Genomic DNA, 24628 nt, shown 5'->3' with positions numbered 1-24628 from the left:
CTCAAGCAGTCAAATGTTATTCGAAATATTTCCAATTGAATTCATTCAAATTTCATTGAATTCAAGAAATTTTTTTTTTGAAGCTGAAGATTTTAATTTTAATACCCCTTTTTTAGTTGATATTTTGTAACCATCACTTTTATGATAACTTTTGTTAGTTGTCACCGGATAAAGCTTTGCAAATAAAAGACAAAAGCCATCAATATTCTTTGAATTTGAATGTTGAGAAAATTCTATGGTAAAAATGAAACAAAAGTTTATTTTCAATATTCTTTGAATTTGAATGTTGAGAAAATTCTATGGTAAAAATGAAACAAAAGTTTATTTTCAAAGGATCTAAATGGCAATTGATTGGCTATGTTAATTTCATATTATTGCGACCATATTTCTCTAATGCTATGAAATCTCACAACATAACATACAAAATTTGATGTAAAGTTACTGGTTTCACTAGTTTTATAGAAACAAATCAATTAACAAAATAAAAATAATAAGAATAATAATAATAACAATAATACAGCAATTCCATTTGCAAAGAGCCTAAACCAAAAAAAAAGTTCTCCGATCGGGCTCAAAATTTTTCTAGGGGTTCCTTGGCCAAAATAATTAGACTCGTATTTTTTTGTTTGGCCATTAGGGTGACCTAAATCGTGCTAGGGTTGTTCAAAAAATGGCAATTTTCGTCATTTTTCGCAAAAACCTCTTTTTAAAAAAATTATCACTCCGCGTCATTTCATCTAATTTTAGCTGTCTTAGACGCAAAAGAAAGGTGATTAGTTTGGCTATTTAATAAAAATAGTAAGAAGTTTCAAAAATCTCACCCAAAGGAAAAATATATCTCAAAATCTGCAACATTGGATTTGCTGCAGAAAATGTCATATTTTATAACATTTTTTGCAGCAAGCCCGTAGATCATTTTTGCCCGCGTGTAAAAATTTCAGCGATCTGCAGTTCTCACCAACACATATAAAGCTGGCCCGTCCCCGAGCAACACTCCAAAGAGAAGCATATGTTGGTGCTCTTTCACTCACTTTTCATCAAGCGTCCATGGCGCGGTGGTAGCGTATCGGATCAGTAACCAAGAAGTTGGTGGTTCAATCCTCGTTCTGCTAAGTGTTTTTTTTGTGAAATACAACCAAAAAGCCGTCGGTAATGTCGATAATTGTCGGAAACGGGCAAAAATGTCATACTCCTATATCGCAAAAAATGCATGAGGACAGATTTCATGCAGATTCTGATATACTTTCATGCCGCCATGCATCACAATCATGCGACTGCCAGTTGGGTGTAGCTAAACATTTGAAAAAGTCGTATAAAAACCGATCGGAGAACTTTTTTTGTTTAGGCTCTTTTCAAATGGAATTGCTGAATAATAAATTAGTGAGTTTTATGTATATTTTGAAAGGATATCATATTATTTAATGATTTTAACTAACTCACGGTGAGAGTATATTCAAAACGATAGCTAACAGTATTTAAAAAAGGTTTTATTAAACCACATTAAACCTTTGAAAAGATATCCAATATAAACTTCAATTTACAAATTACGAGGCTTTGATTATTTCAATGTTTATTTGCCACATTTTTTTAGAAAGAAAATACTGTGTACTGGTTATATTTGTTACATCAAATTCTAAAATTTCTAATAATTTTTAATTAATATGTTTTGATAGGTTTTGTTAACTAAAATGTTAATACAAAAGCCAACAATTTTGTTTTTAAATAAAATAAAAGCAAGCTTCTGGCGTCTTAGTGTATTCAACCGCCCTTCATCGGTATCATCACGATTTGATCCTAAAAAGCAGCCAAATCTTCCGACGTTTCACTTCCAATCAATCGCAATCATCGCCGATTGCCAAATTGCGCGTCCCGGTGGCCACCAAAGCTCAAACTAGCGACGACGCTGGCAATTACTCACTATTAGGTGTCACATCCAATTCTTGTCTAGAGCGGTTCGGTTCACTTGCTGCACGATTGAACCCCGCGAGCCGGCCTGGCACACAACACAAACAATAACAGCTGTCGGAATCAATCAAGATCGAGTCGTCGGGAAGCTATTTGGCACCCAACCCGAACCCGATGCCAGGCCAAAACAAGCGCGCTTTGTGTCTCAGGACTCGGGGGTAAAATTAGTCCCAATTAACGCCCGCAGGACACCAGCGGGCAACCGTGGCACTGATCTTGAGTTGAGTTTGGATTATTTTAAAAATATTCCCTGAAAGGCCACGATCACCAGTTGGCTAAAACTGGTCTACAACTGGTCCTCGGAAAAATGTCGAGCGTCAGTTGTCGTGGAATGTTCCGGCGTCGTCGTCACCTCGCCAAAACCGCCAAAAGAAGAAGCATTTCGGCTTGATGACCAGATGTCGCGACCCAGAACAAGCGCCATCGTGATCGCGCCGCCGTTTTGACGGATGACGGTGATCGAAGGAGGCGGGGGTGTGCTATCCGTTTAAGAATAGCCGCAGGAATGACTTAATTTTAGGTGGCTGCCGAATCTTCCTGTGTAACCAACTCATGGAACCGTTGAAAGCATTTCCAAACAGCCAGGAAACGCGCGATCGATAGTTGCACAATCTTCAGTACAAACAGATGTGAACTGCGTGGGGGGTCAACAGAGGTGGAGGAGGGGGCCAATTGGGGTTAGATCAGCGGTTAGCACACATAACGCGGTGGGTATTCTCGGCAAGGTCATAAAGTTTCACAAAACAACACCACTGTACTCTGACTCTATATTTACAAGAAGAAAATCGGTACGGTACGCAAGGCTTTTTACGCGGTAGGGATACTCGAGGGTTATTTACGCGAGCGCGCGCGAGACAACTGCGGAATTCCGGGATTCACTGCCAACTTCTAGGGTACAATCTTCCGGGGCATTCGCACAGATCTTCCGAGCGACCGAGGCGTTTGGTTTACCGCGAGCTAGATTCTGAACTGAACGGAGCAGGCGGTGCAGAATCTCTCCTGGCTCTAGCTTGGGCGATCGATCGACGGCCGTGATCGTCACGACACGAGCAGAAGCAAACCGTGACAGATGTGAGAGATGCTCGGACGGTCAAGTTCGTGAGTGTTCATCCGGGTGACCAGTGGTCACCTTGTCGGGTGGTGCATGCGCAGTAGAGTGTGACGTCACAGACTTTTTGTTTGTGACGTACTGGGTAGGTTTGGCATCGAGGAAGACGCCACGATCGGGGTGTGAAAACTGAGATCGGTTCAGTAGTAGATAAATAGAGGACATATAGATGTTTAGTACAAACGGACCTGCTAGTAAACGTGAGTTGGTGGATGTTCAGTTAGTGCGCATGCGCCAGCAGATGACGGACAATGTACGAGAAGCCGCCATAATTGCGGTATAATTGGATGTAGATTGGTAAAATCACGAAAGTGCAGCGTCGGAATATGAAACTTAAACATTGAACCAGCAATGTGACGAACGAGGATTGCTTTACTTAGCGGGGGGTTGTTTGATTTGGGAAAGTACGTAAAACTGATTTGATAAGTTCTAATCAGCCGGTTGACCTTGAAAGATAATTTGCCTAGTGATTAGCAAATTGCATAAGACTTTTTGCGTGATTTAAAGATTACACTAAACAATAATGAACCGTTGATTATTTTAGATCGAGTCTTTTTCTGAATCTCATTATCCCCAGATGTTCAAAGATAACCATTATGAGAGAGATAGGGGAAATATACCCTTTCTAATCAAACACCTATCTTCGTCGTATGGAGAGTTTGATGCTCGATTAAAGCTTCAAAAATACTATTTAGGCTATAAACTTACCAGCAACAGCACTGCCTCGAGTAAGCACGCAAATTTATGTCATTTACTGGCCAAAAAGATCAAATTTGATGCACTTTTGATCATAATTTCTATTTTGCGAGACCATTTCTCATCATTTTGGTGGCACACACATCCACACGCAAGATCAGAGGTTAACTGCTTGACGAAAGTCACCATCAATATCTTTTCATTTGCGCTAACGATTTCAAAGCGCTTAAGATAAAAAATTGCTTCCAACTACCGGCAACATGTTCTTTTGCACATTAGTTAGTCACTCACTTGAAAAATAATCCCGAAAAATGTAAATAATTAGAAAGCACCAACAAAAAAACAAACGCGCTAAGTCTTTTGACGTTTCAATTTTGAATACCGATTCTAATCGAAGGCTGAAGAAAACCGAGCGAGGAGCGAAGGCAAATAAAGAACAAAGGGTGACCACCAACACCACCAACATGCTGGTGCAGCGCCTGTTAGAGTGAGCAAGTGCTGCCAGGAAACTTTCGCTATAAATGTTACTTTTCGTGAGTGTTCGCTTAAAATTTCATCATTTTTGGCAGCACTAAGCAAACCCAAAAGAGCGCTGGAAGAAAAAAAGAAAAAATAGAAAAATGGGCGTGGCCCAATGCACTCGACTGATTAGAATGCATTTTTGAATTTTTTTTTTAAATGCTTGTAAAAGGAATAGCATAACCTTTAATAAAAGTGAAAATAAGCATAAATGTTCACAAAAAGTTGCTCTACTCGTTGGTGTACTTGGTTTTAGTGAAATTCAAGGAACAAGCCAGATTATCCAGCATCATTCAAACACGACCGCTTATTAGGCTTAAAATGGGCATATTTCCTCTAGGTCGAATTTTATCTATGAAAGCTTTAAATTGCTTTTAAGAAAACATGCAGCACGCTTGGTTTAAAATAGAAATATAAATTTAATACTACCTATAAAAACAAGAACAATCTCAAAATACCTAATTCGATCAAAAATTAAAAAAAAATCAATGTCATGCAATGTATCCTGAATAGCTTAGAATAGTTTAGTTTAATTCGCTCCTTTTAAAAAAAGGCGGAATAAAAATAAAAAAAAAAACTAACAATGCCCGCATTTTAAAAATGTGAGAAAAATCGATTTCGTTTTTTACACAGTTGACATTAGAATCGTCACCCCATAAACGAGAAAATATTGAAGGAAATTATTCGCTACAAGATCTGACGGTGCAGATAATCTTTTCAACGGTGGCACCAAAAAAATGTCAACCCAATCACACTTACCCAAATCAGATAAGCTGACTTTCTCCAGGAAGGGATCTGCGACGGGGAGCTGTGAAGAAAATAAAAATAAAAATGTAAGTTGATGAGGTCATAACAGGGTGGGTTGCGACAAATTCAAGTTTATGTTGTGGCTCAGAAGTTAAAAATAAATGCAATTTACGTTATTGTTGATTGAGCTGGTCGATCGCCGGAACATGCTCTTCCGCAGCGAGTAGCTAAACTTGGCGTACCACGACGGAGAAGACCTGCTGCTTCCGTGGTGGTGGTACTTGAAGTTGTTGCCACCGCAGGGTAAGGAACTGGACAGCGGACATGGCGGTTGCGAGGGCGAGGCAGGATTGCTGATGGATCGTGCCGCTTTGTACTGTTCCCGAGCGGTGGAGGCGGCGGTGGCACCGGGACCACTCTCGTGGGGATGAAGCACGAAGCTGTTACGGTTTGAGCTCAGATACACCTGGGCGGCGTGCACCTGTTGCTGGAGGAGGCTGGGATTTGGTGCGGAACCGGTCGAGTGCCGTTTGGCCTTCGGGCGTTCTTTGGGCGATGGCGTGGTCGGCGTTCGACCTCCGTTGACGTTCCGGTTGTTGCGGATCGTGATGGGACTGGTCCGGGGTGGGACGCGGAACTCCGGCACCGTTTCCAGCTCCTTGCGGTCCGGGTGGCCGCCCAGGATGGACGGGGTCATCGCGTCGGTGTTGAGCGATTTGGAGTGCACCAGGGGTGAGACAATCTTTGGCCGGGAGATTGATACGCTCGCGGCCGGCGGAGACGCATCAAACAGGGAGAAACGACGGAACATAGTACTGCCTTTATTTTCCAAATGTTGCTTTTTTTCCAATATATCACACACTTCACATGGTAGCGATAAATCACGCTGTAACTGGTGGATGCTGTGGGTGTCTGCTTGTTTTATCACTTCGACCCGTTGTTTACACCCTTGTACGGATCTTTACAGGTCTTCTTTTGGGAGTAAAACAAAAATACGACGCACAACTCTCCCTGCCGAGAGCAAAAATTAAATTATTTTCAGAAGAGCTTCCTCCTCGGACTAGTCGAGTACAGCACTCTACAGGCGTTCACCCAGGCGTTTGGTCGTGGTTATTCGCCAATTTTTCTCGGCGTTGAGATTTTTCTTCATTTTTTTTTCTTGGCGAACGCGACGCCGGCCGGGTTCCAAAAATGCTCACTTTTTTTTGGTTCGAGCGTCGTCTCCTTCGCAAGTAGACGCGAATGAGATTTTTTTTTGTGTGACGGCTGGTTATTTACTTGGCCAAATGTTTGTTTACAAAATTAGAGTATGAGAGAAACCAGAATAAATACAGAGCTGCTAAAATACAGCTTTTTCGATGGGTTACATGTGAGACACGAGGAGGAGAGACGATTTTTTTTTTGGATCTTTATGTATTTTCATACAGTGCATTCAGTATGATTTTGGGCACGTGGGTGACATTCGATAAATTAGATGCTTAGAAAAACTTGTTTTTGTCTTATTCATGATATTTGCTACTTAAGGCTTTAGGAATAGATTGAGCTTTGTTTTCTTATGAAAACTAAGTAACTAACCTTGGTTATGTTATGAAAACTAAGTAACTAACCTTGGTCGAAATTTTGTGAAGATTGTAAATGGTGAAGCAGGAAAAGGGCAATTTTGACATCGAATTTCCAGTGACTGAAAGTTTAATTTCTTGATCATCCAGATCAGTGTTTCTCAACCGGTGAGGAATTCCCCTCTGGGGGGGAATTTGGCCATTCTAGGGGGGGAATGAGGGTTCAATAGAAATTCAATGTCTTGAATCATTATTTTAATCATTCTTTGCAACTTTCAGTTTCTTTGATTAGTAATAACAACATTTGTGTTTTCCCAAAAAATAGTTATTAAAGTTTCAATTTCTGTGAATTTTGACATTTCTTGAAACAATAAAATGTTTTTTAATATTTCTGAGGTATTTTTTATTTTTTGGACTCAAGCAGATTTTTTGGGACAGATTTGCTGGTTTCTGTGAGAATTTTGTACACTTTTTAACAAGAATGTTTTATTAAATAATTGGCAGTTGACAAAAAGTTTTTCAAATATTATTTAAGTTTGTTTGAATTCTTTACATTTTAAAGAGTAATCTGTCTTTTGCCGCAGATAATTATTAATTTGTTTTATATTTGTACATATTTTATAATTGTATTTTTTTTATTGCAATTTAAACGAAAAGAAGCTCAGAATAGTGGCTTTTCATTTTTTTTTATTAAAATAAAACGTTTTCAAATACCTTCTATAGTTTTTTTGTTATGAAAACTGTAATCTTTTTGCAAACCTAAAAAAATTAATTATGTTTGCGCATTGATACCAGTAAATTAAAAATAAGGGGGGGGGGAATGAAATTCTTGCAAATCAGTCAAGGGGGGAATGGATCGCAAAAGGTTGAGAAACACTGATCCAGATGGTAGTAGAAACTTATAAAATCTGATAAATAACTTCAACAGCGTGGCTGCCCCTCACCCCAATTGGCTTGGATTCGATTTCAGTTGCTCCAGGTGGCATTTTTCGAGATTTGTCTGATAACGCCTTCCGTTAGATGGGGAACTAAATATTGGTACCGTAAACCGGGGTGACTTTGATAGGATTTCAATTTGTTTCTGGAATATTTTCGAACAGGTTAGGTTTTTCTCAAGATTATTATTTTTAAAACATGTACTGGGGTAGGCCACACAAAGTCCATGCACTATTTCGAAAAAAAAAAGTTTTTTCAATAATGTTTAGAAAAATAGTTACGTCAAAAAATTTTAGTTTTAATTCCGGGGTGACTTTGATGTCATAGTTTTTCTTGTTAAAATCATATTTAAGATGTTCAAACTTTATTTGTACGCTAAATGTACCATCACTAAAGTAGCTGATATAGTTTTAAGAAAAAAAATCAATGTTTATATTTAGTTTACTAAGTGTATAAGCTTTTTAGCAAAATACAAATAAATTTTAGGTAAAATTGTTAAAAAGTCGGAATTTTGCCTGAAATTTGTTAAAACTTGTTTTGTTTATAAAATTATCGATTTATATTGCATTTTATACTGAATTTCAAGCACGAATCACAGATTTTCACATTTTACATGAAATTTGTTCAACTGAAATTGCCTATAAAGTTGGTGATTTTTTTAAATTGTGTTTCAATAACAAAATATTAAATATTATTTACAATTTTTTAACCTTCTCCTAGTGGAAAATTGTCCAAAGAATCCGAAAATGCATTCTGTTTTCCGATTAAAAATCATGTTCATTGAGAAAATCATGACACTTTGAGAAGTTTAAAATAATGACTTTCATCAACATTTTCTTAACTATACTTAACTAACTTTTTAAACTTGTCAAAATTTTATGAAAAGTTCTTGTTGAGGTACTTCGAACACTTCTCTACCACGGTCAGTATTTTTGTAAACCATTCCTTACGTATTTTAACTGTACTCTTCATTTTGCGTAAAAATCGCAAGCCTATCAAAGTCACCCCGGCTATCAAAGTCACCCAGTTTTACGGTACCGTCCTAACCTAGAGGTTAGGTCGTTAGCTCAATCTTGGTGCAGGAGTCGTCTTCTAGAAAAAACCTACTTCGGTTGAGTTGGTGGTAGGCAGTTGGACTCACGATCTAAAGGTCGTCAGTTCGAATCTCGGGTTGGATGGGAGCTTAGGTGTAAAAAGAGGTTTGAATAATTTCCTCATCGTTTCAAGCCTTCGGACTCCTAGCTTCGAGTCATGCTGTAGAGCGAACAATTTTAGTTGATTTTTGAAAAATATTTGAAAACTTTTTTGGCTTAAATCATCTTGTCGAAGGAAAAAACAGTTAAAAGTGTGTGAAAAACCTTGATCGACACTGTAAGATAACTTCGCAATTCGGAAGCGGTATTATATGCCACGAGTTTGTAGCGAAATGAAAAACAAAGAAAAACAAAACAACAATTTTTCAAATAAACTGCCACAACTACAAACATCACCTCTCGCTCGAAAGCTTTAGATATATTCGAGTAGGCAAGATCCTGGCAAAGAGTTTGTATACAACACCCTCCACATACACGGCGTCCGCAGCAATTATCGATTCTGGTCGGCTTGAAAACCTGCGAGAAATTGTCGGTTGTTTTGGTTTCATTCACGCCGGGTGAGAAGCGATGAAAACAAAAGTATATAAATAAAACAGTGGTGGGTTGTTGTTGTTGGCAGAGTAAATTTGGAGTGTGTATGTGAGAGTGAAGATCATTCCGCGTGTTTACGCCAAAGGCATTCTTATGCATTCCGCGTCGTCGCCGTCTTTGCTCTTTTCGAGGTGGGTTTTTTCATCACTTTGTTCTTGGCAAACTGTCGACAGTGGCAAAGTCCGAGCGGTTTTAATCACAGATGACAGTTGCATAATATAAGATAATTTTACTGGGATTGCTGGCGTGAAGATATATTGCCTTCTGGATGATCGTTTGATCATACTAATCAATGGTGAAGTACTGTGCAGTTTTAGTATGCAAATTTGATTGCGGATAATTCTTTAGGTATTTTTAGGTTGAAGTCAACTTTGAAAAGTTCGTTCCATCTTCTTACATTTATGAACTTTATCTTGAAGCTGTAAAATAAGTAATAAAAATATTTCCAGTGTATTTTTTAAAGGTCCTATCTATAAACATATGATACAGGATACACAATAGCTTATAGGACCCCAAAAAAAAAACATTTAATGATGGATCAACGTGGATCAACTATGGTCCCTTTGGAACGAGCTGTCAATAAGGATGCTAAGTTATTTTTCAAAAATTAAACATGAAATCAATATCGAATCCTTTGCTATCGTACAAAGAGTCATTGTACTCTAGCTTTATCGTTGTGATAATATCACCAATTTTAAGCAAATTCTACAAATGCCATGGTTAACACTTGTAGCACCAACGGGGTCAAAACTTACGCGAAGCACCAAGGGGGTCAAAAAAGTTGGAAATGCAACTTCAACCGTCTGTATCTCGGCGAAAACTCAACCGATTTGGATGATTCTTGTTGCCTCTGATCCGCAAGAATGTCAATAATCACCTCCAACAAGGTAGATCCAAAACAGATGCGTCTATCTTAAATTATAATAAAAAAGGCATTTTCACCTTTTTTCCAAGGGTTGTATGAGCCGGTGGAGTTGCATTTCCAACTTTTCTGACCCCGTTGGGGCTACAAGTGCTAAAGTGTCAGAGCTGATTCTTTGATGATTAGAATCAATATTGAGATTTTTTACTAGACGTTCACCAAAGTGACTTGCGTGTTAACATTCTGCCTGTCTTTTATACGCAGACATTATCCGCGTGACCGCGTGATTGACAAATTCCACCCAAATAGTCAAGTCACAACAGCCACACTAAATTGACTTACCACTTCTGCCACTTCTTTCCGCAAAATTGTAGCATGTCAAACCGCGACTAGACACGAGAAGGTTTGTGTACCATTTACCACACCACCAAGATCACGATGGAGACATAGGCCTGTGTGTTACCTGTTGCGTTCCTTAAACGCGAAAACCTCCACCAGCCACGCTGATTCCATTCAAAGTCGGTGGCACAGAGATCAAGGTCGCGCCTTCGAAAAAAGGTTCCGCGGGGGATCTTGCGTTGTCTGCTACGTACGGAAACGTTCGAAAAACGTGAGATTTTTGTGCAGGGCAACCTTGCGTGAACAGTCGATCAGGACGCTGGAAACACGTCGCTCAATACTTAATGCCAAGTCACGGGTGCAGCCAGAACCAGCTCGTAGGAGGTGGTGGTCACCAACGGCTGATAAAGGTAATTACGCGACTGGGCGCAGTCTGAATTTACTTTAGGCATTTCTGATTTCAAATTTTGGGTGTCACGCGCACTGGATTTGTGTGTAACGTTCTTTTCTCTCTGTTTGCAAGATTGTGTTTGCCGGCGATAAATATGGAGCAGCCAATTTCGAGTTGGCAACAAACCGGGCAGAAGAGAGACTACTGGGACACGAAATCGTACACATAGTATCAACGCTGATAATAGGAAGGTGTTGTTTTGTTTTTGATTCAAATCCCCTCCCCGGGGAGAATGTTTTTTTTTGTAAAGAATAACCACACGCAATCATGGAATGCGAGATGAGAAGAGTCCATTCAGGGGAAAACGGCGTATCATTTGTTAATATTTGCACAATTGTTAACAAGATGGCTTTGATCGAATACATGACATGGAGCTACACCGGTTTGTTGTCTTGGTTTTTCCTACCTTTTGTTCTAGGGCATTGACTTCGTGGTTGGCGATGGTCCACGCTCCATACAAAAAAAAACATTTATCTTGTGCAGTCTAGTCTCGACTATCCGAAGCCTCGATTATCCAAAGTTCGATTATCCGAAGATTTGTATGGCACTTCGGATAATCGAATTACGAACAAAAAAAATCTGAGTAAATCGTCGCTGTCGTGCTAACTTGTCGCACGTGCATTTTGGACCAAATTTTGTGCAGCTTACAAAGCCTCACCTTTTGACCTTCACAAATCCCCAAAATTCGATTTCTATCCTAAGATATTCAATAAAAACAGAAAAAACTCAGTACATTGTTGTCGCTCTTTATATGAAAGAAGTTCAATCTTGTCGTGCTATCTTGACACAGCATGAAAATTAATGAAAGGGCGACAACTGGCCAAAGGGATTTCAGGTCAGAATGCGTTTCTGGAGGTCCAATCCACCAAATTTTCAGTTTTTGCTTTTTGAGTGTTTTTAATACTCAAACCGACTCAAGGTGGTTTCAAAAACACCCAAAAAGCAAAAACTGGAAATTTGGTACACTTAACCCCCGGTGGTTGGTCACTTTTTCGTTTGACACTTTTTTAGTTTGTACCCCGTTGGTTGGTCAAAGTCAAACAAAAAAGTGACGAACTGTCACTTTTTACACGGCGCTCACGCAAATTATCAAACCAAACGCTTGGTAGTGTGCAAGGTTGAAAAAAAATCTCTTCGAGCGAATAATGATTGCCTGAAGAAATGCCCTCTGAGTATGCTTTGATCTCGTTTTTCCTGACTGTCACTGGATCGCTGGGTGTGGCAGAGACGAATAAAAATTAGAATGATTGGGTTTAGTCATCAACTTGCTGCGATCAAGATCCAATCTTGCCCCTTTACTGCCAGCAGTCATGGGTTGTTACAATTATCAACAGCACTCTTGACGAATGACAGCTAGTCGTGGCAATTTGAGAATAAAGATTATTCTCAGCAGTCTTATTCGTGGGGTGTAACAGGCAGCGATTAATCGCAAAATTAATCATAATCGCTAGATTTTCAACACTACTAGTGTGTGTGAACTCCATGTAAAAGGGGTGTCAAACTAAAAAGTAACCCCGTTCGTTTGACAACAGTTGGTGTCAAACCATCGGGGTTTGAGTGTATATTGGACTTTAAAAAAAAACTTCAGATTTGTAATTATAACTCGGGACTCCGGCAATCAAATTCAACCAAACTTCAGGACAATGCACAGAATGGTCAACCAAACAAAACGTGCTTTTTGTTGTTTGCATGGCGTGCTCTTTTTGTGTAATCAAGGTCAAACATTAAAACGCGTTTTTCTCGGAACGTCAAAAAGCGACAAATGACAAGATAGCACGACAGCGTCCCGGATGTTACATATTTTTAGAAAGGTATTTCAAAGACCCACCAACGAGTCATTGAACATTGGATATCTGATAACCCCTTTCAAAAGTTATTAGCACTTAAGTGTTATTGTATACACTTTTTGGAGGCCGGATCTCGGATATTTTGATGAATACGTTGTCCGGAAATATCATGCGACCCATCGTTGGATGAGTATTAGCCCGGGTCAAAAAAATAAAAATTGCTCAAATCAAAAAGTATATGAGATTGCCCGAAAGAGTACTCAAAATGGGGCCTCCAGCCCAAATTTCAGCCCATTTGGTTGAAAATTGGCTTGCCTTGAGCAGGAACAAGTTTAAATGGGAATTAACCCGTAAAACTTGAACAATTGGGTACATTGCTCTGTACAAGTCTGTCGTTGAAATTTATTGAATTTTGCATACCATGGGGTCGAAGGGGATGGTCCGGGGAACAATTCCTCTGAAGGGTGCAAGATGATCTGAGGCCTCTAATCTTGCCTAGAAGCAGATTCATTCCGGCGTCGCCGAAATTCTCATGGTCCCAGCAAAATGTACAGGGATAAATCAAAGCACGCTAAGAAGGCTGCCTCGATCAGAGGACGCCACATGTCAATCAGCCACCACGTGGCAGGAGGGTATGTGGAAATTGGAGTATAAAATGACGTTTGACGATTATAAAGTGTTTTTGCACAAATATCTGACTAAATAAAATGTAATAACATTGCCAGAACCACTTTTAAAGCCAGAAATGGAGAAACCCTCCTGCCACGTGGTGGCTGATTGAAATGTGGCGTCCTCTGATCGAGGCAGCCTTCTTAGCGTGCTTTGATTTATCCCTGTACATTTTGCTGGGACCATGAGAATTTCGGCGACGCCAGAATGAATCTGCTTCTAGGCAAGATTAGAGGCCTCGGATCATCTTGCACCCTTCAGAGGAATTGTTCCGGACCATCCCCTGACCCCATGGTATGCAAAAGTCGGTAAATTTCAACGACAGACTTGTACAGAGCAATGTACCCATTGTTCAAGTTTTACGGGTTAATTCCCATTTAAACTTGTTCCTGCTCAAGGCAAGCCAATTTTCAACCAAATGGGCTGAAATTTGGGCTGGAGGCCCCATTTTGAGTACTCTTTCGGGCAATCTCATATACTTTTTGATTTAAGCAATTTTTATTTTTTTGACCCGGGCTAATGAGTATTCAATATACATTTCCAACAAGCCTAAAAGATTGATGATCTGACAACCCAATTTTAAGAAATAACACGCTGAGAATTTTGGCTCGAGCCTCGAGTCGATTTGGCTGGAGATCGAGCCTGAAGTTTCGTTTATCCCACTGATACCCAAACTATTTTTGCCCAGGCCCTACTCCCATACAACAATGGTGGGGCCCAGTAAGGCCCCACCATTGTGAGTCATTTCAGAAACTCGCCAGGCCCCAATAGTGGGGCCCAGTACCCACTTTGGGAAACACTGGGTTATCCAAAGGTAAATAAGGGTTCTCCCCTATAACAATTATTGTAGTTTTAAATCTTAAAACTCGCTAATTTCTTCAAAAAGTCCTATGACGCATCAGTTGTTTTGAAAAAGTACTTTTTAAAAAATGGATTGTATTATATTTTTTATGCATTCGTTTTGAGGAAACATTCAGTTCAGAATAAATAATTAGCAGAGTGTAATCTTCGAATTTTAACCTTTATCAGTCAATCTATGAGTCAATGAGCAGAAACTTGCAACAGAGCCCACAAAAGACCCGGGGTCGTTAAAGTGGATTGCTTTGCTTTGCAGTCAATCTATAAATATCAACTCTTTGGTTATAAAATTTTCCAAATAAGGTGTTATTTTGTTGCAAAACTACTTCTTCCAACCACGTACTTCCTGATGAAATCATCACCATATACTAGAAGCGTCACGCTAGAGCTCTCCACACTTTTCCAACTCGCACATATAAAAAAGTAAAGTTAATTTCACTCTAGTTATAAGACCGACCCGGTCGTTGTCACCGCGGTTCGATTCCAATTGCCTCCCGGGCAGAACAAAAAAAAAGTGCATCCAATTAAGGCATCAACGCCGTTGATGCCCGGAAGATTCTCAGCCAAGAAAATGACAAACAACCACTCCGCACACAAACACACAGTAACGTGTAACGATGCAATTTCTCTCCTCTACACACATAAACGTCCCATGTACCAGGCAAATATTACGTGTGTTTTACTTTGAATAATTTCCTTTTTTATCGCACTTTGTTTTGTTGTTGTTTTATGACCAACCACCATGCACTTGTTTGCTTGCTTTGGCACTCTCTTGATAAAGATACGATAGAAAAGCACTCGCGACACTTTCGACACTCGGTGTAACGCGCTGTTTAAGCCCACGCAACGCAAGGGGGTTCAACAGCACCCTCACTGTGTACAGTTGATAAGAGAGATAGAGGGCTTCGACGTGTGATGGATTAAAGAAGACACTTGGTCTGCTTCGTCGTGGTCATTATTTGCACAACAAATGGTCCTCGCACACGCGACGTGCTCGATCAGAGGTCTATAGCCGTAACTCACAAAGTATCGATAGCTGCTGCTACTGGAATAGAACTACACGGCAAGAGTCTCGAACAGACGGGAGTCCACTTAAGGACTAGCTTTCCAATTACAATTACTGGACTCGCGCGCGTCGTCAATTGCATCGATTCATTTCCGTTACGTTCTAGAAGCTCAAGTCGCACGCACGCACGAATAACGTAGTCAGGCTGGAATTCTTAGGAGGCTTTTAGGTCTGTGCTTCGGAACAAGCCGCGAACTCACAGGAGGTTGAACCAGAACTGCGCGGCGCGAGCTGTGCAGCGAAAAAGGAGCAAATTTTGCACACATCTCGCTGGGCACATACTCACATACCACCTTTCTGTACGTACGACATACAAGTTAAATTCAACCGACGACGTGGTGGTAGTGGGTTTGATATATAGAAAACGTATCAGGTCTGTGCTGCTGAGAAGCCGGCGATACGACCGAGCCGCGATGATCAACATTGGTTGCGTTTGTTTTCCTCCGGTTTGTTTACACTTGAGTCGTGGTCGGAACGAACGACTTGTTCCACAAATACAGTCACAAGGTGCAAGTCCGGACAATTCCAGCGGTGAAGAGAATTTCGAGCAGTCTTGGGACGATATCAGCTCTGCAGTTACTTTTAACCTTTAGTGCAGAAGAAATTCGACATTTTAGCACATTTTTTAAAACAGAGAGCAAAAGTAAACAAAGTCGGTGTGAAACGATCGTTTGTTTGATCGCAAACTCGTCTATTAAACCGTATAAGATTAGATCGCCCAACTGAACGCACCTCATTCGCGGGCTCGATTATCTCGGTATAATTATGATCATGTTGAACGTGTGCGAGGCAGTAAACAGGTATTTAATACTGCCTACGAGGGACCTTAGAACAACAGCAGTAGCAAAATAGGTTAAATCTTGAAGCGGTGGTGACGGGGGTTGACGAGATGGAATTAATGTATAGAATACCTGTTGAGTATTCACGAAGGTCTCTTTTTGGAATAGATCAACTGACTTCCGTTGGTGGAGAAGAAACAGAGCTTGATGTTAGTTTACATTTAACGTGAGGTCGTCAAGTTGTTCGATTAGCTAATATTTAAGTTTTGATTCTCATTTGACATTAAAAAAAATCTCGCTGTTGATACTTATTAAAACAAGGTTCATGCCTCCTCTGGATAGGACTTTTGGATTGCCTCCTGGCCATTAAGGCAGGTCATTTCATGAATCGTTTTTTTATTTGCTCTTTTACACTGCGAATGAAACCTGGTAGATAGTAAAGGTGTGCTAGCATCAAATAGTAGAACTTTTATATGTTTCGTTGATTTTTTCTGAAAATTTCCATTGCGTTTTTTTTGCGTATCGATGCCCATGTGCTCTATTGTTCTATCTTGATAGGAATCTAAGCAAGCTTAGTATAAAAGAGCACACTGGCATCGATACGTAAAATAAATGTTGAAAAATATTACGAAAACGAGAAAAATATTTGTATTTCGAAACTTTTAGGGACATAAACTAATCACGGTGCTTGTTCGGTAATTGAGCGTTGTTGAACTGGGCTGCTTTTACTAGGTTGTAACTTAGTCAAAAGCAGATAAACGTCAAAAACAAAAATAAAATATTTTCAAGTTTGTATGAGATTTCATAATGAACAAAAATGATGGTTGTGGTTTAAACACATTTTTAGGTTTCTTTTATATTCAGTTATTTTCAATTCTATTTTCATTAAAATTATAACTTTTTGATTTTTGTTATTTTTGGCGACATTTTTAAGGTAAAGGACCCGAGCATGGTATCAATACCAAATTTTTGTATTCCTGAGCCCTTTATAATTTTTCTTAAGGATTATACAAGATTTGGTATCGTTCCAATTTAAGGTCTGTTTTGATATTGCAAAGTTGCAAAATTGGTCAATGATTGGATACCACAAACTATGGGCAAATTTTGAACAATTTTGACAAGGTCATTAATTTTGCGCTAAAATAATTTGAAATCCAAAATAGTTAAAGTTGATTTTTTAATTATTGACATCCCCACTAAAAAAATTTGAAACATCCTTGAAATTTATCTATGTTGGGATAACCAAACACTTTGATAAACGAGTCAATTGATTTTTTTGTGAACTTGAATCCAGTTTCATTCAATAACATTTATTTATTAATCTTGCTATTTTTCAGAAGCTTCAAGAACTTTCACTAACTGCAACTGCTGCACAAAAAAAAAAAAAAAAAAAATGGCGTGAAAGTGCCAAATTTTGGTATTACTTTTGCAAATGACAGCGACCAAAATGTTTTGACAAAATATTTTAGAAGTCGAATTTTTTTTAAAGAGCTACCCATATTTAAAACATCACTTACAATATTATAAAAAATAGTTTTTTTTAGACAAACTAATTAATTCTTTACATGTTAAAATAGATGAAATCAATGGTGGAAATTAACAAAAAAAAAATAGTAATATTATTCAGCAATTCCCCACGAAAACAGCATGATTAAAAAAAAAGTTCGATTTTTTTATATGTAATGTGAAATTTTCCGAGGAATCCGATAAAAATATTTTCAGGCATAGGCCCTTTGGTCCCGAGACCTTCAAAACAGTATTTTAAGTTTTCATGCGACCTTTTCTAATGTTGAGCTAGATTTTTGAAACTTCTTACTATTTTTCCGAAATTGCCAAACCAATCACCTTTCTTTTGCGTCTAGGACAGCTTAAATCGGATGAAATGGCGCGGAGATATGATTTTTTGCGAAAATCGACGAAAATTGCCATTTTTCGGATCACCCTAACACGGCGTAGGTCACCCTAAAGGCCAAACAAAAAAATACGGGTCTTATTATTTTGGCCAAGGAACCCACAGAAAAATTTTGAGCCCGATCGGAGAACATTTTTTTCGAATCATGCTGTTTTTTGTACACTCGACCTTTAGGGGCGTTCTTTTATAACGTAACGCAAAACAAAGATTTTGGACCCCCTCCCCCCTCGTAACAAAATTTCCATACAAATTAAAAAAAAATGTGAAGCGTAACACAAACAGCCGTTTTCAGCCGTTGCATCGTATCAAAAAGTGGTCAAAGTCAAACTTGTGGGAAATGAGACAGGATTTCTGAAAAATACATTGAAAATTAATAAGCCACTTTTAGGAGATTTTGGGGTTTTAAGTTTAAAAGTCAAATTTGATTTTTTTTTTGGGAAAATACCCTGAGCTTTTGCAAAAAAAAAAACTCAAAAAAGTGCAGGATGGTATTTCTCTTTTTAAAATTGTTTTTTGAAACGAAAAAAAAAAACAAAAAAAAAGTCCGTTTTTAAATTGATAATCACTTTCTTGTAAATTGTAAATTTTGGCACTGTCGCATTGCTTGAACCGGAGTCCGGATTACAGGATTACGATCCGATTTATTTTTTGTTAATTCATGGTTTTAAACTGATTTATTACTTTCTTTTAACAGTTTATTAAATTATTTCAACAGTTTTTGAATGCAACGAAAAGTTCTTGCTTGTGACAAATTGATAGGGCAAATAGTTGAAAAAGCATGCGGTGGAAAATTTTCGCCCAATTTATTCCGTATGCTAATTTGCACGCGCAATCCAGTTCTATCTCGTTCCTTTTTGCATTGTTACCCAAAATCGAGTCGCAGAAAAATGGACTGTTGAATCAGCAATCGGCGATAATCGTGCTTCAGAAATATTCGCACACTCGCTAGTATCTTCAGGGAAGTGAGCAGGGCGGGTTTCGATTTTTTTTTGATCGCTCGAAGGCCGCATTTGAATATAAGTGGATCTTTTGCCCGGCTTTTGGGCAATCAACCAGAAGCATCACGCTAACCAGTTGACCAAATTTGCAGGTGTCTGCCGGTGGTCGGCCTAAATTAAATTGCTAGTGTAAATCAAATTCAGGCTGTGAATTTTGAGAGTTGGTACTGTTGGTAAGTGGACGAGATTTTGAAAATTTGATTGCATGAAATGGTTGTAACATTACCTAAAAATAATGTCGATGATCTCAACTGTTTCGGATATAAAAGAGCACCACGCAAGGCCAACAAGGTACAAGTCAACGACGTGCTTGCACAGATTAAACCGCTAGTTCGACTGCATCACTGCCCTATCGCAAGCGGCTACCCGTTGAGTTGTAGTAAACAACAGCGACGATTATTTATGCAGTTTGCTGATAAACAAGCACTAACTAACACAAAACCACAGGAACCAATCTGTGCAAACTATTTACACATACGCGGATGAAGCCCAGGCCCACGCTCGATACATCGGTGAAAACGTGGTTGATTCCGCCAGAAGACCACACCAAACCAACTCAATCGATAATAATTGTTGCAAATTGAAGTAACTTTTGAAGCGTGAGCAATACGCCCGGTGGGTATGCAGCAGCCACAACAGGTACGTGTACACTGGGCCACAAAATAAACTTGAATGTATATTTGATGTGTTGTTGCAACTTACCCCTCGCGAATCTCGGAACAGGATGGCTGCGTGGTACGGATCTAGGGTTCCGTCTGGTCGCAGCCCTCGGCTGGCACCCAACGACGCTCGACGACGTTCCGCAAGTTCTGCCGAAGCCCTTCGCATATGGGCCGCTGTGAAGAGAGTTTGAAAAGAGGTTAGAACCGATCAACTAAAATTAAAAGAACAATATTGACTATTTCGCATTTCTCCCTCATCTATGGTAGAATTTGACAGTTTTTTTTTTTCATTTGCCGAATTGTGAAGTAATAATAAACATCAAGTTATTTTTCGCGAACGTGGGTGTTAGGCAAAGTATCACACTCCGTCATACATCATAAAAATAAACTTGTTATTCTTGTTTAATGCGACACGGAAAAAAGTGTTTCACGCAAAAATAAGGCGTTGCGAATTCATGAACAAGCGTTATTTCCACATGTTCAACCTTATCAAACTCTGTAATTCATGACATCCTAAACACAGCATTTACGGTCCCGACAAACCCAATTCTTTCCGTGTACCTATTCCAACTAACAAGATAATGCTGCACCGAGGCCGCAGACCGGAGGTGGAGGGTTACGGTTTGTTGTTGCTATTAATTTGCCGGATTGTTTACACCACCGGCCGGCACCGGCCGTTGTCGAAAGGATTCGCTCACGTAAGAGTAACTTCGTGACATGAATGCAAGCAAAACAAAAACCGATGTCGGCGTCGTCGGTGGCTCCGAACAGTCGGGTTGCGCGCGTTCTGGAACCGGTGGCGATGGTGTCACACCCTTTTTTTTAGTTATCGTCTTGGCACCTACGCCAACAGGTTCTGGCACAAACAAGATTTGGCGTTTAGCTGCCATACTGAGTAATTAAGGTGTTTGTTTGTGGTGTTTTGTTTAATGGTAGGTGTTGAAATTATTTGAATTGCGATTTTTACTGCTCTTTTGATTTTTAAGCATATCAGGAACCAAAATCAAAAGTTCTTCGATTTTGCACAAATTTGGCCTGAGAATTCCTTGGCAAATATAATTAGACCTGTATTCTCTATATCTTCTCCAGAGGTCGCCGGTTTGAATCCCGCGGCGGGCGTTCTAAAATTCTTTGTGTAAATATGGGTATTCGGCGCCGTCGCTCCGTGCCATACTTTCATACACTTAGGAGCCCAGGGCGGCGTAGTCCTTGTAGATAAAAAGGAAGACACTAGTGGTTGGTACTAGCAATGGTGGCAGACTATAAAGTCAACTTCGTTTATTCTTTATATTGGTGATTAGGGTTGTCTTAGCCGAGTTGGGGTGGTCAAAGAATGTGTAGGTGGTTTTGCAAGAAGAATAAGTTTTAAAAACAACATATGTAACTTTTTTTTTGTCGTGGAACCAAAGAGTATTTTTGGGATTCCAAATATTAGGTTTTAGGAGATTTTCTTGATAATTTGGGCTATATGTTTTGCAACGTGCTGCACGAAAACAAGTGTCTTGATTTTCGGCTCAAAGATCAGAAATCACTTACTCATCGCCGAACGAATCTTTGCCAACTGGAGCGCGCTACCAATCGGTGGGTTGTTTTGGTGAGATTAAGAAAACTTAAATTTTCGTGTTTCTTTTTCTTAAAGCAGCTCTATCTCAGCAACCCGATGTCCAATCTTCAATGTCTCTTAGACAATTTTATAGCAAATTTTCTGAACCTTAAAAAAATTTTTTTTAGAGATGGTCACTCATGGTCACTATTTTTAAAAATCGAAAAACTGCAAATATTTCGCTAAAATCAAACTTTCGGTGGCTATATCTTGAAAACGGAGATTTTTATCAAAAAATCTGTAAAGTACTTTTTGATTGCAAATTCAATTTTGCATTAAAAAAATATGTCAAACTTGTTATTTGAATGAAACTTTGATTTTTTCAAAAATCACATTTTTTTTCAAAAAATCATAACTCGGTGGCAGATTTTTTGACCATTTTTCTCTATAGCTCAAAAGTTGCGGATTTTTGTCCCCTAAAACATATCAAAAAATCTCGAAAATCAAAAAATACGTATTTTGGGAAATTGAGTTTTAGTAAAAAAAAGTTGATTAAAAATCTGCAATTTTTTTCCGTGTACCTATTTTTTTTCTCAAAAGTCCTCAACAATACCTACAACTTTGCCGAAGACACCAAATTGATCAGAAAATTCACTCAAAAGTTACAGCTGTTTGAATATTTACGTACCATTTTTGTATGGACAGCAGCCAAAATTGTATGGAGACTTGTATGGATGAACCAATCACACAAAATAGCTTATTTGGTCATAGGGAAGGCCCCCACAAAGTTTGAGCCAAATCAAAAAATACAAATAAAATCCATTTCCGGTTTTGGTAGAGAATTGCTCATGGTGGAAATTGCTGTCAAATGTGTCTTTGATGTTGTGTTATCAACAAAATTGCAAAACATTTCTGACAACATTGATTTTTAGCCTTTTAACAGAAATGATCAAAACAAAGCCAGCTTTGAGCGACATAGCTCCAACGGTCTCTCTGAGCCATTCGCTGTACTGTGAGTGAGTGAGAGGGAGAGAAACGAGAGAGTAGTGTTCAGTAGCGATTGGCGTGGAAGTGACAAACGGTAGGAAACGGTCAGATCAGTTTTTGGACGCGTTCGGTTTGTGACCGCGAATGAATGAGTGCTTTTGGAGCAAACCAGGTGTTGGCGGTCTATATTGCTAGATTCCTAAACGGTCCAAAGGCTTGAATGAAAAGAGAGTATCCCAACCTCTTTTTAATTCTAGGATTTTAGGATTGCGAGTTCAGCCAGCCAGGCTGGGAGTGTTTTGTCTGTACCAACTCCAGGGATACGACTCTTACTCCTGGAATGACCTAACTTGACACTTCGACGGAAGACGTGATCAAACATAGCTCGTCTCAAGAAACGCTAGCCGGCTAATTATTGTAGGTTTTAAATAAATTTTAATAAAACATCTCTCAATAAATTATTCAATTTTCCAAATTCTCCCCAAAAGACGGACAGCTAATTATTCGACAACGTCGCACCAGATGGCTCGCAACCGTGACGCGGCCAGTGACCAACGCTGACGTGTCGCACCCGACAACTAGGTTCGACCGCGGCCCTGCATGTAAATCAATTGACCCGACCAGGTCAACCAAGTTTTCACGGTCACGTGCACGCGGCTGATCTTTAATCAGCTGAACAAATCAAGTGTGCTGCACTTTGTGAGGTAAAAACGAGGGTACGCACTGCACCGTTTAGTGTGTTGTGGAGGGTAATTTGCTCTTGGTTGCGCGGATAAGCTCAATTTGCATTTGAATAATGTGTGCGCTCGCGCGAGCTCTTCTCGGCTGTTTGCGCGCCCGCTAAATATACAGGAAAAGTCGCGTTATAGGTTGTAGAGATTTATGAAATGAGTTCAAAGAGACGAGGCAGCACGTTGGCTGGCAATTGCGACTAGTTTGCTAGATGTGTTTGGTTGTGGAATGTTGTTGATCGAGGGTTAAGTGGGATGTACCTTCTGTTTGCCCTCTTGGAATTACCTTCTCTGAGTATCTTATTGTAAATGTTGTAAGTAGATTCGCAATCGTCCAGGATTCGCTTGGTCTTTTCCACGTCCAGCGAACGAGCCCGCTTCCGGAAGTCTTCCTGGTCGTTTTGGTTCAGCTTGGACAGATCGTCGGGGGAATGGTCGGTGGACTCGTTGATGGACTCGTGGCGCGTCCGTCCGGGCCAGATGTGGGCCTTCTTGCCGAGGTATTTGATCATTTCGGCGATCGAGTGATGGTGATGGCCCTTGTGGTGATTGTGCTTGTGGTGTTTGTCCGTGCTCTTGGTCGAGGACGAGTGCGACATCGTGCTATCGATGCTGGACTGCGAAATGCTGGACGCGAGCTTCCGTACGAAGCTGCTGTTGTCGAACCGGTTCCGCTGTCCGAGGTAGCGACTGTTGTTGGGCTCCAGGTGGTGCGCGTTGAAACCTGAGTTGGCAGCTGGGGCGTACTCGTCAAGCGAGTGGAAGTTCTGGTTCCGCTGGAAGAGCATATTCCGGTGGTGATCCGAGGCGAGCGTGAAGCGCTCATCCTGATCGTCGTATGCACCCGTGTGCGTGAAATACTGGTGGTCGGTTTTGTACTCGTAGATATCGTCCAGGTCGTGCGGGAAATAACCCGCGTGGTTGGTTTGTGGTGGGGATCCTGCGCCCTCGAGCGATCCGCGACGACCCTGAGTGAGGGGAGAAACGTTGCGTTAGATTGACCTGCAAATCTTTAGGTGTTCAAGTCTTCGAGTATTGAAGTCTTATCTCCCAATCTTCAAATCTTCTAGTCTTCTTTTCTTCTAGTCTTCTTTTCTTCTAGTCTGCTAGTCTCCTACTCTCCTAGTTTCGTAATCTTCTAGTCTTCTATTGTTCTGGTCTTCTAGACTTCTAGTTTTCTAGTCTTCAATTCTCCTAGTCTTCTAGTTCTTCTAGTCTTCTAGTATTCAAGTCTTCAAGTCTACAAATAGTCAGTCTTCAAGTTTTCGAGTCTTTAAGTCTCCAAGTTTTCAAGTCTACAAGTCAACACAACAATCAAAACTCACCGTAACGTTCCGCTTGGAGAGCTTCTTCACGCCGGCCCCGCCAAACTCCATGCAAGCCGAGGCCGGCCGCCCGTCGGGGGACTTTTTGCCTCGAGGTATCGAAATTCCTAGGCTGTGGTACTCCTGAGACGTTGGCGAGCGGAAAGACGTTGGCAGTGCACTGGGGACGTGTCGGACGTCTGCGGAGTACGGAGGAGGGTTTGGCGTGAGAGGATTTACCAAAGTTGAATGAATGAAATTGTTCAAACTACCTTCATGGATGCACCCGGCGGCCCGGCATCGTCTACGCTGCGGGACCGCTCGTTTGGTGGTCTGCCGGCAAACTGGCTCGTCTGCGAGGACGATGCCCCTTCGCCGCCGTAGGCCGAGTGCCAACTCTCCGTGCTGGCTTGTTTCTCCAGGGCATGCTGTCGGAACAGATGCTGAATACCGTGCATGGTGGTA

The 24628-nt window shown here is 40.2% G+C and overlaps 1 protein-coding gene across 1 annotated transcript in view; it reads right to left on the bottom strand.

Moving 5' to 3' along the window:
- The window catches only part of LOC6037777, a 142983-nt gene that overhangs the window by 29739 nt on the left and 88616 nt on the right, over window positions 1–24628 (bottom strand). The window contains 2 exon segments of the mRNA XM_038262201.1: window positions 5048–5096; window positions 19639–19772. Coding sequence (XP_038118129.1) covers window positions 5048–5096; window positions 19639–19772 — 183 coding nt within the window.

This window comes from Culex quinquefasciatus, chromosome 3, assembly GCF_015732765.1.
Source record: "Culex quinquefasciatus strain JHB chromosome 3, VPISU_Cqui_1.0_pri_paternal, whole genome shotgun sequence".
NCBI classification, from domain to species: Eukaryota; Metazoa; Arthropoda; class Insecta; order Diptera; family Culicidae; genus Culex; species Culex quinquefasciatus.
This window is presented reverse-complemented; position numbering and strand designations above follow the sequence as displayed.